At 42.9% G+C, this 12444-nt stretch overlaps 1 protein-coding gene across 4 annotated transcripts in view; it reads right to left on the reverse strand.

Annotated features, from left to right (window-relative positions):
* The window catches only part of arhgap44a (Rho GTPase activating protein 44a), a 45696-nt gene extending 33531 nt beyond the window's left edge, over window positions 1-12165 (reverse strand). For all 4 annotated transcript variants that reach the window (XM_077528380.1, XM_077528382.1, XM_077528379.1 and 1 more), the window contains exon 1: window positions 11819-12165. In XM_077528380.1, coding sequence (XP_077384506.1) covers window positions 11819-11871 — 53 coding nt within the window. In that variant the 5' untranslated portion in view covers window positions 11872-12165. The remainder of the gene's footprint in view (window positions 1-11818) is intronic.
* Between the last annotated feature and the right edge of the window lie 279 nt (window positions 12166-12444).

Here is a 12444-nt window from a genome sequence, read left to right on the forward strand (position 1 = left end):
GGGCGACCAAAATAAACCAGAGAAAGTTGGCACGCTGCTTTGGGGGAAATGTCCAACAGTCACTAAAAAAAAATCCTTGTGAGCTTCCAACATTTTCTATGCTCAACTATCGCTGCATCCCTACCTCATCAGGAATAAATGAATATAATTCCATGGAACAAATATTTGAATTTAGGCTGTAAATATCTAAAAATGTTTAAGCCAGCAGAGACTACTTTGCTGGCCCTGACATGGAGTTTCCTTACCACACATAGTGACATATTATGAACTAAATTTCTAAGCCAAGCAAAGAGCCTTGATTCCTCTTAGGACACTGGTAATGCTTCCTGTCACAAAATCACAGTTACACGAGTATATCTGTCTCCATTAATGGAGGCGAGGAGCACCTCCGTACAAATGCGGAATGTGTCCTGGGAGGAAAGCAAACATGTGGGATACGCGGCAGCCGTGTGTGTGCTCATTATTAACGCCGACCATCTGCCACTTAGCCGCCATTCCTCTACCTGAGGCTGCTGATGACTCAACAGAGGCGCGCGCACATTTGTGAAGTGAAAAAGCTGGAATTAATCAGCCGCTTCCAGGCAATACAGTACACACTAGACGGCCAATGTACAGTGGAACCTGTAATAACAAACGTCTCTGATGAATTCTAGCTAACATTTTCATGGAAGGAAAATGTGCAACTTCATTTCAATTCAGCAAACTTTAAACGACTAACTGCCACTATTTGCTTTTGTCCGATACCTATTCCCATGTTTCTTTAAAGAACCAGAAATAATTATTTAGAAAATGGATGGATGAATATTAACAGTATAAGACAACAGTGCATACCAATCCAGAATCTGCTGAAGTGTTCTCACAAAGCTGAAAGCACAGACTTGTCCAACATGTCATGATGAATTAACGGTTGGCTTCTAGCCATCCCCTTTATTGAGTCATGTATTGATTAAGGAGTATGCAGAAAGACGTTTGTCTGTATTAGTGTATTAAAATCTCGCTAAAATTGCATAGAGCAGCTTGAACGGTGGATCAATGGGGCGACAAGCAAATTAGTGAGGATATTTACACAGGGAGATTAAGCTGGCGTGTGCAACATTTTGATAAGACAAAGAATCCTCAGTCGCACTAAAGAGACAAATAACTTCCCAAGTCCTTCCATTTTCAGTTGTGCTTATCTTCATTAGGGTGGCGGTTTAGCTGGATAGCATCCAAACTGGATTTGGGCGAGTAAACGCCGGACTGGTCGCCGTCCTGTCACAGGACACGTATCAACAAGCCACCATTCACACCCATGAACAAAAGAGTCTTTAATGATGCTAGCATGTAAGTTTATGGCATGTGAAGGGCTATCGAAGTACCTGGAAAAACCCCACGCATGCACGGAGAACTCCACACAGGAAGGCCACGGCTGAGATTTGAACCCAGACCCTCAGCATAGTGGGGCAGACATGCTCACCACTTGTGCACCGTGTTGCAACATTCCAAGTGACAGTATGTCATTTCCATGGAGCATCGGAGCAACACGGCGTAAAACAACACGTGTTATGTAAGGAATGTCTCTCGATAAATTACTGTTGGTCAGATGCCTGCTGAGCCCCCGCAGCGCTGCTCACGCTTTGCCAAAGCACACATAATAATCCACGTCTAAATGTGTGCAAAGCTATACTGCGTTTAACGCATGCACCGGCTAGTTAGCCAAAAGGTGGGAAAATAATGTGGGGATGTTTGTGAATCTAACATGAGAACTCAGAAGTGCTTCTGTTGGTCCTTTCAATGGCAGGCCGTGCATTTGCTACCTGGGCTTCGTTGGAGACTCAACCTGATGTAATCCACCTCTTACAGTTTTTTTACGCTTGCATAAACATTAAAAACAAAAGAATTACCGGTACATGATTATCAACACCTTAGATTGAAGGAGCAAAACACTGGACCAGATTTTCACCACTATAAATATGAAGTCAGCCTCACACTTTTTTCAGAACACACACAATGATTGGCAAAACACTGAAGTATGTCATATGTCATAATGTCACATCCTTGCCATTCCATTCACTGACTGAGAACACCACACGCATGAGACAGTTGATTAAACACGCACATTAGTTGTTTCAACACGATTGCGTTATTGTAGACAAACCGATCATGTTTGAAAACTAGAAAAATGAAGCAGGTGAGTTCACCGGCTTTCAACCAAAATGGAAGAAGTCAGAGGAAGAAAAGTGAGTGTGAGAGGGCGTAGAGGACGAGCAGAAGGTAGAGGTTGAGGAAGAACTGAACGTCCTCAAAGAAGAAGAGGGCCCTATTTGTCAAATGAAATTCATTCAACACGAGTTGATAATGTCACCAATCATGGATTGGTGCTGAGGGAGGCCTTCCAACAAGACAATGGGTTAAAAAAAATAAAAATAAAAATTCCAACGATGATATTGCCTACGATGTTGATGAAATTTGCTGGTCAGATCTAACTAGGCCATTTGTAGGCAACCCTGTACCTTGCATGTTTTAGATGTCTACCTCCTCCAACACAGGTAATTCAAATTATCGTCAGCAAGCTCTGGAGAAGCCTGATAACAATCCTCACCTATGTTGGAGAAGGGAGACATCTAAAATACACAAGACTGCAGGCGGCTCTCTGGGAGCAGGGTTGCCTACCCCTGAATGTGCCGATTTATTTTATTATTTTTTTCCTTTTTTTTTTTTCTAAGAGAGAGCTCAGAATTGTTCATTCGGTAGTCTTACCGAATGACTTCAACTTTTGAATGAATGACTTTTTTTCCCCCCCCCTTTGTTTTTAACAGTAAATTTAACCTGTACTGGGAGTACAGTATTTTTTATTTGTCTATTTTCTGGGGTTACAGTGTTGGGACACATTTTGTTGTGACTGATTTTGGTTATATGAAGACAAATGAATCCTATTTTGAATAGTTTGTAGCATTGATCTTGTGTTTGACTAATTTACCATATTGTGTATTTGTACTGGCGGCACAGTGACTGACTGGTTAGCACGTCCGCCTCCCAGTGCTGAGGACGCAAGATCGAGTCCAGGCTTTGGCCTTCCTGGGTGGAGTTTGCATGTTCTCCCCGTGCCTGCGTGGGTCTTCTCCGGGTATTCTGGTCCCCTCCCGCATTCCAAAAACATGCATGGCAGGTTAATTGGGCGCTCCGAATTGTCCTTAGGTGTGCTTGTGAGTGTGGATGGTTGTTCGTCTCTGTGCGCCCTGCAATTGTCTGGCAACCAGTTCAGGGTGTCCCCCGCCTACTGCCCGAAGTTGGCTGGGATCGGCTCCAGCACCCCTGCCACCGTTGTGAGGAGAAAGCGGTTAAGAAAATGGATGGATGGATGTATTGTACTTTCTTTGTGTACTTGGCTTACAGTAACCTTTGCTTACCATTAAGTACAACTTTGCAGTGTGTAACTGTTTCTAACAGAGTTAACCCTTATGACTTGTATATGTAATATGGTAACATAAGATAGTTTATATACATGTGTTTAGAGTTTTGACAATAGTTATTCCTTTTGCACAGGATGTGAGATGTTCTTAATCTTGTGTGCATGGTTGCGCTAATTGTGTGTAGTGTTTTTAAAATCCGAGCCCTGTTTTGTATTTCATGCTTATGCAATCATAAAACACTAACATTGCTGCACAAAGTGGATACATTTGACTGGGCATAAAAATAAAATATCCACATACAGTAGGCCTACTTGAAACAGTCCAGCTAATAAATAAATAAATAAATAAATAAATATATAAATAAATAAATAAAATGAAACTAATGGAGTGTGGAATAAATTAATATACTTTCAGGGACAAAATATGAGAATTTTGGTTGTCAATGTAGGCCAGTGCTTCTGAGAACGTTTAAGCCTGCAGAGAACGCCTTGCTGGACCCGACCACCCACCAATGGGTCCTGTGCTCAAGGGGAGGAGGGCAGTGGAGCAGAATGATGGCCCTGGGCCTCAGCAGGGTTCCGTATGACCCAGGGCACCGACTGGCATGAAATCCAGAGCCAGAAAAATGCACACACGCACACGCACACACAAAAAGAAACATGAGCCGAGAAATGCTTCATGGACGTCTCGCTTTGCCCCCCAAGACGAGAGAGGGGATACGTGGCCGCAAAAACAGAAAAAGCCACTTTACTGTATTTGTCCAGCAAAAGTAGGTCACAGTTCTATGCTGGAATAATTGAGCTCTCAATATACTTGCGCTAGATGGTGGCAGCAAACTCAACTCACTTAAAGACAAGCAGCAGTTTGGCACATTAAGTTGTTTATTGCCACTATGACTTTGACTTTATTGTCAGACAGATAAAACAAAGAGAATTACATGTGAACTCAACTTGTCTAATTACTCTAACCCTAATGTAATGTAAAACACAACACAACTGACAAGCATGAGGGAGCTAGCTAGCGGTTGCACCAGAAGCTAACATAAGCTAATATATTCACTCAGTGCTGTTTTCGTGGTGAAGAAGCACAAACAGAAGAGATGATAGCCAATAAATATAGATTGTAATTCATGTCCTTGACTATTTTATTTATTTATTTACTTATTTTTAAATATCACAGCTCATCCGAGGGAGCCAAGCAAAAACTGCTAAATACTTTCTTGGCATCTGGTTATGAAGCATTTTAATTCCCTCAAACACAGCATCTCATTTATTTGTATTATTCTTAAGAATGCGAGAAAAGAAGCTAAAACAAAACATAAATTGGAGCTTCTTGTTTAGAATACTAGTAGAATATTCATTCTGTACAACTTTAGTTAATGCTAATGTGCCTTCCAGCTGAATAAAAATTTCTACAAAAAACCCCCACTATATGTGAATTCACCAATTCTTCATTTAAAAGGCATTTGTGCACCTAGTTCTCTGCTGCTTACTTCAGCTCGTTTGTTTTAACCTACTGAAGAATGAGGCTCCATTTTGAGTAATGATCAGAATTCAATGTAAATTCCCGACTTGTCTTCGCTATATTTTGTTATTACAAAGTGTGCAGATGTACATTCACATACAGTAAATTTGCATGAATTAAGATGCAACACCAAATAGTTTAGAAAACAGTTTACAATTTGAAAAAATTGGGTTCCTTAAAACTAGTTGAATATGTGTCCAAGTATTTCTATTCAGCCATAACAAGATGACCTTGTAAGCACCTGAAGCCTTGTGAGGAGTGTATGATGTTGCTTAAATATATACTGGCTCTCATCCAAATTATTGGCCTTTTAATTTGCGTGGCAACACTTGGTGTTGAATTGATGTTGCGGCCAACAGGTCGGCCCCAACACCTGCGACTGGCATCGTGTCAGACCGGCTTTAAATATGTGCAGAGACAAAATCAAAGCTCCAACGAGAGGCTGAGATGGAGGCACCATCTGTCCTGTTATGTGCCGTGCCGGGCTGTTCCTCTCAATTTGCCTCTTTTTTTCACTTTCAAGTGGGAGTGGATTCTTTCAGAGATTTGGAAGCACCAAAAAAGTGTAAACGGTGCTTGTGTCCGACATGCCATCATCTGTCCTTTGATGCCCCCCCAGTCCCCCTAACAAAGGGTCTTTATGGCTAATGCGTCACTGTGACATGCTGTCTCCGAGAGGCACTAATGGCGTTACAGAACAAACAATTACAGCAAAAATTGCGTCCGACAATGGACTCAAAGCAGCACAAAACCCACAAACAATGTGCGCGGTTACACAAAGGAGCAGCAGTATCTCATTTGCTACCTCAGCAAAGGCAAGCTACGCTCATGTTAGCTGTCGGCTACCATATGCTCCTTGAGAGTGTGACACACTTGCATACCAAGAGGTTGGAAGGGAGGCAAGGACAGTTTACATAACAACATATTGTGTATGCTATTAAAATAGCCTAGGGTGCACGCATGGTTTGGGAGCTTTAAAGCAAAGGGAGACAATAGCTTGTAAATGTCAGCATTTCCTCACCTGCCCCCAATGTTTCTGCTCCGGAGAAACGGCACAGAAAAAATGTATGCCTCATGGGATAGTAACAGAAGAGGGATGATGTCTCGAGTGAATGGGAAGTTGAACAACTGACACTCACTTCTCCCACCTGAAGGCTGACAACTATTTTGTACTTCAGCCAAGAAGCTTAAAACTGACTAAATCCAATTATCTGATTGCAGGATGACATGCGTCTTTGTAAAAGCTTCGAAATAATGCACCTTGCCTCAATAAAGGTTGAGAAGCACTGCTCGAACGATCTCACCGTGAGAATGCATGCACAGTGGCAATATCTTTGCAAGGTTCTCTTTAAGACCAGACCTTTTTATAAGACTGCTGAGTCTCGTGTTGACCACAAATGAAGCCCGCACTATTTTTGAATGCATTAATGCATTCAAGCCATCTCCACTCAAACGCAGCAACAAGACGGCAAATGGCTGCCATTTTCTGATACTGCATTGTTGAGTGGCGAACTGAGGCTTAATTCTGAAGGCAAGAAGAGGAGGATAAATAAAGCTATTTCCAAACACTGGAGGCAGTGGGGAAGCATCACATAGGTGAGTGCATGATGTGTGTGGTTGAGATGGGGGTTGGAGACTTATTATTGACTGCCTTTAGATGAAAAACAATGGGGTTTATGCGTAAAAATGCACTTGTGGTAAGAAGAGGATCCAATTTTACAGTATCACATGAGACATGCTCTAAGTAGGACAGCAAGTTGGGACCGGAGAAATGGGTTACCCTAAATGGTGTCATCTCTTAGGCTGGGCTTGTACGAGACAAAAAATAACTCCCAATGCATTTTACAGAGACTATGACCGGACACAATGTTAGGCACAACTGCACAAGCCCACACTGGTCACCAGTCAATCTCAAGACCAAGGTGAAATCGATTAAGTGAACCACTACACTCATGGGTCCTGCAAAATGTAACAGAAGAGATACATTTTTGATTCCGCCATGACCAACTCAAGTTGGAACCACAACAAGAAGGCAGAACTCTGCAGAAGATCTCTAGTTAAGATCAGGCCCAGAACAACGGGTTCCAATCCTGATCAAAAGTTAATCACTTCAGCCTAGGCGCATAGTGAAGCAACAGTCCTCACCACCTCAGTAGAATCAATTTCAGTCAACTTCCTCCCTCCATCCGTGTTCTTTGCTTGCCCTCATTAGGGTCACACATGAGTTGCAGCCTAACCCAGCTGACACCATGGACAGGTCACCAGTCTGAGTCAAGCACAGGGCAGATATAGACAACCATTTCCTCTCACATTCACACCCAGTACTTTACTCAATACAGAAGCTCAGGGAGGACAGTGAGCCAACTCCACACAGGACAAACTGAGCAGAACCGATGACCTCTCGACTGTGAGGCAGAAGTGCAAACCACGACGTCACCATCCCCCAGTTATGTCTATGGAACAAAAAATGAGGCAGCTGCATAATCTAGTAGCAGATCATAATCACAAAAGAAGCACTTCTAAGGTGCCGTAAACGATCATGGAACTCATGATCGCGCCCCCCCACCGTTTCCTTGGAATCAGGGTGATGCAAAAATTGCTAAACAGGTCTCCAAAAAATCCCTGAGGCCAAGGAAGAAACTCTTCAAACTTCTTGTGCGGATATTCAAAGTTTATTACGGTTTACTTTTTAACAAGGAAGGAATGCCAAAAGAAAACAAAACAAAAAGGATCCTTAAGTTTTGTTTGGTGCTGAGAGAAAACATGCCTGTGGGTGTTGTTTGCGCTGTATGTTGCTGCTTCATGTGTGAACGTAAAGTAGCAATTACAGTATATTATTATTACCTTAACATCCATGCTAATTACTTTTAGCCTGTCTATAGTGTTTCACATTATGTGTGAGCATTAAGCCAGCTGACTTTCATTAGACAAAATTATTTGGATTGGTTGAAGATTTTAGTATTTAGGGGAAAAATTCACTTTTAGTGTTTTCGGTTCAGTTTGGCAGTAAACTTAAACTGGGAGTGGCTAATAAACTGCTTTAAGCAAGCATGTTTTGCCTCTTATAAGGTACTTATAAGAGAGTGAGAACACGACCAAAGTAATACTGTAAAAAAAGTTGTAATAATGCTCAACGTGTTCAAAATATGTGTGGGTGGGTTCAGACTATAAAGTGTTTTAATATGCTCTCTATCACAGATTCAGCAACATATCCCCCTCGAAGCAAACAGGGGTTGACTATATTTGTTCATTAACTCATTCACTGCCTTTGACGGAAAAAGACGTCAAATGATGCAATGCATTTTTGCTGGGCTGGCAGTGAATGTGTTAAATTGTGATTCCATCTTGTGATAGTTTGGACATTACTGTAATCTTTGGTAAAAGTTGAAGTTGGCAAACAAAGACGGCAACGAGGCAGAAGTCGGCCACGTTTGCTCGCTGGCTGTCTCTCCCGCTGTGCCCTCTCACGCGTCTCAACTCCTTTCCGCTGCGCTGCATGCATGCGTGGCTGCACGCCCTTCGGCGTCGAGCACGGCTGCACAGAGGCCATTGGTCAAGTGTCTGATCACATGACACGGATGTCACCCTGGGCCTTGGATAGCCGGAGAGATGCTGACGCAGCACACCTGATGCCCCCGACGCACACCAAGAGGACCTTCAATATCACTGACTCGCCAGTCCATGCCAAAGAGAAATACACCGGCTTCATCATTCCATTTAGAAACACTTAAACACACATATGTCTCTTTCAGTGCACTCATTAAACAAGGCGGGATGGGTTAGTTTTGTGAGATTGATGTGATGAGGGGCCACACTACTATGGACCAAGAAGACAGAGTTGGAGGAAGGTTAAAAACACTATCCTTCGTTGGTGATTGCTCCAGTCAGCACGAAAGTCGGCGATTACAAAACGTAGCGGGACTTCAAGCTGTTTAATGCCACTCCTAGTTGAAGTTTATTGTCAAACTAAACAAGATTCACATGTCTATTGAACACAACCACATTGCTTTGCCTCAATAAAGTCTCTTTAGCTTAATGCTAACATAAAACCCATTGACATGCAAAAAATAGCATTTACGTGGCGGTTTTAGAACCCTTTATATGCAATTGGTGTTTGAACATTGTTCACAGAATACTGTTTTGTTTCGTTTCATACCTGCTGCTCGATGTGCTGGGAAAAAATAAAGTTTTTTGAATTTGAATTGAATTTGAACACAAATGGTGGTAGCAAATGATTAACATCTATTGTCTCATTTGCTAGCTTGTTGTTAAATATTACACTGAGAAGGCTTGAAATGTAACAATCACCTGAAGCAAACTTGAATATTAAGTAGGACCGCTGATATTCTCTCGAAGAAGCGCTCCAAAACCCTTTTGAATCATTTGTACCAGCTATCTAGCTTGTGGGCTTACCAAACCATATGACTGAGTGGAGACGTTTGACACATGTATGAGGGCCTGACTGATTTGTATTATTTTTTAGGCAGATGCTTACTCTAATTTTTGTTGTGTGAATGCTGAATCAGCATTCTGATCATTCAGACTTATGTTGTTTCTAACCTGTATTATAGGTACTTCCTATTCCCCACTCTTTTTCGGCGTGCAAATACTCCCACATAATCCATCCAGTTTACACCGTTCAAATTTCAACTTGCTTCAAAAATTCATGCCATCCTGGGAATATGTTGTCTGATTCCTCATTACTTAGTCTTCGCACACTTTAACATTGAATATCAACTTTTCCCCATTAATTTTCAATGGAACAGACTAACTTTTTCTAAGTACCACTTTCCACGCCCACTTTCATACATACAACATTTTGCTAAGTGACATACATTTGTACCAACTGATTATCATATCAGGAAATTCATTATAATTTCTCTGAAATAGTGAACTGCAGGGCGGCACGGTAGTCTAGTGGTTAGCACGTCCGCTTCCCAGTTCTGAGGTCTCCGGTTCGAGTCCAGGCTCGGACCTTCCTGGGTGGAGTTTGCATGTTCTCCCCGTGCCCGCGTGGGTCTTCTCCGGGTACTCCGGTCTCCTCCCACATTCCAAAGACATGCATGGCAGGTTAATTGGGTGCTCCGAATTGTCCCTCGGTGTGAGTGTGGATGGTTGTTTGTCTCTGTGTGCCCTGCGATTGGTTGGCAACCAGTCCAGGGTGTCCCCCGCCTACTGCCCAGAGCCAGCTGAAATAGGCGCCAGCACCCCCCGCGACCCTTGTGAGGAATAAGCGGTCAAGAAAATGGATGGATAGTGAAATGCATGTTAGCTTTCAGCATTAGATGACCATTTTAAATACAAATACACCATGAGACATGACTGTCAACAAGTGAGTTAGCTCACATGTAAAACGAATGCCTACAATTGCGGAGACATGACAGTCTGTGGGTTCAAATCCCGGCTGGAAAACATTTTTTTTTTTCAACTTCAATTTTGGAAATAGTCATTGTCCGATAATTTAACATACATTTTATTAAATGTCAACTGACATGAAGTGTTTTTCTATATGAATCCATATTTTCATCTTTCTGTTCACACTGGGAACTCTTGCACGCCATTTGCCAATAGTTTTCAGACTGGATTCAGGTTTGAATTGACTTGACATGAACAGAATGTAGCCAATCAAAGAAGCTATCTGAAATTACTACCGTGTAAGTGCCGGTAAATAAAACAAATGATTCTACCCGAAGTGCATCCATCCATTTTGTGATTAAGTGGTTGCAAGCGTAGGCTGTGATGTAGTTACCTAAAACACCTGCCTGGCATTGTGCAGGCATGTCAATGCTTGGGTTCAAATCCTGGTTGGAACCCCCCCGCCACAATTTCAGAAGTAGTCATTATCCATTCATTTTCTCTGTGTGCATGGGCCAATAAATTTCAAGTTCCCTGAGCTGAACTTTATGTTTTGGGTATATGTACAAACAAAACGCAGAGTACTAAGAAAACATAATCTGACTGCAGCTCTGTTGTCACTCAATAAGCCACACCCCTTAAAGGCACACAGCCAACACAAAAACGACACTGCATACAGTAACATACTAAGTAAAATGAAAATGAATTCATGAACTTAAAACTTGATTATCTTCAAAATGAAGATGACACAATGCAGGGGTGCAAAAGTCCCGGACCCACCCTTCTTCTTCACCCACCCATACATCAGCATCTCACCAACACACACTCGCCCCCTTTGCATGAGTCACTAGAAGGGAAAAAAGGCAGGGGACGAGCAGCCTGAATGGGGGGAAAAAAGCCTGTGATATGTTTAGCAAGTTACTGTGATAAATATTGAGCCATGTCTCCTGGTATGATAGGGGTCTAAACGGGGAGTGGGGTTCTAATGTTTGGCTTGATTTGTTTTCCCCACACACACATCCAGCATAGGTTGCCCATCCTTGCTGTATCTAATGCATCTTACTGTACTTGAGGCGATAAGTGACGCAGGCGAACACGACCTTCAGGAATCCTGACATCCCACGCATGCAGGTGGTCGTGAGGGGAGGGGGGTGGGTATTGGAGGCTGGGGGTGGTTCCCATTCAAACAGCTGACTGCGTAATGAAAACATTGCGCCACCCTCAGTCATGATAACACAATTACTCACACTCACGTGCATGCGTTGGATGCGGCGCGTTTTGCAGATCGGAAGCATTTCCGTGGGCAGGCTGCGTGGGGGGGCAATGCGCCTCCCACGCGCCGCTGATGCGGTAACACGTTACGGTGGACCACACGCACGCACACGCACATGCACAGACGACTTTATTGCATTTAATAACGCAATCGCAATGATCTGAATTACATGACAAAACGGGAAATTAGAAGCAAATGGGCGTTGGGGGGTGGGGTGGGGTGTCTACAACAGAATGGCGCACATGAGCTGCGCACACCATTGCGCGCTTCTTACCTTCCCACCGTTTGGTTGGCGAGCTGCCTCATCCGATTGAATTGCTTCTTCATCTTGAATTGTTCCACGATCAACGCTTACTGTTCGGCATTATTGCAATGAAATGATGTATCGAAATAAGAAGAGCGACAAAAACGGTACACGTTCTGAATAAAGCGCAGCAGCGCCACAATCCAAGCACGTCATTCTTTTGCGGTCCTCATGCGCCCACACCCAAACGCGCGGTCCTCGGTTACATGGTCTCAAAAGCACCGCGGGGGTGCGTCGAGGTCACACGCTGCCTCCCTGCAAAAGGATGCCGGAGCTGCTCATCTCATCGCGGCTACTCAGACACTCAGAAAGAGAAAGCAAGCGCAAGCGGCTGCGCAGCAATGCATTGTGGGAGATGGAGTCTGGCTGACTAGGGGAGGGGACGTGAACGCACTTCGCTTTAGCTGCAAATACGTAATGATATGCAAAATACGGTATGTCAAATAGTTCGTTTTAATAATAATAATAATAATAATAATAATAATAATAATAATAATAATAATAATAATAATAATAATAATAATAATAATAATAATAATAATAATAATAATAGTGCTGACGATGAGATCGAGCCCAGGCTTCGATCTTCCAGGGTG

Source organism: Festucalex cinctus, chromosome 1 (assembly GCF_051991245.1).
Source record: "Festucalex cinctus isolate MCC-2025b chromosome 1, RoL_Fcin_1.0, whole genome shotgun sequence".
NCBI classification, from domain to species: domain Eukaryota; kingdom Metazoa; phylum Chordata; class Actinopteri; order Syngnathiformes; family Syngnathidae; genus Festucalex; species Festucalex cinctus.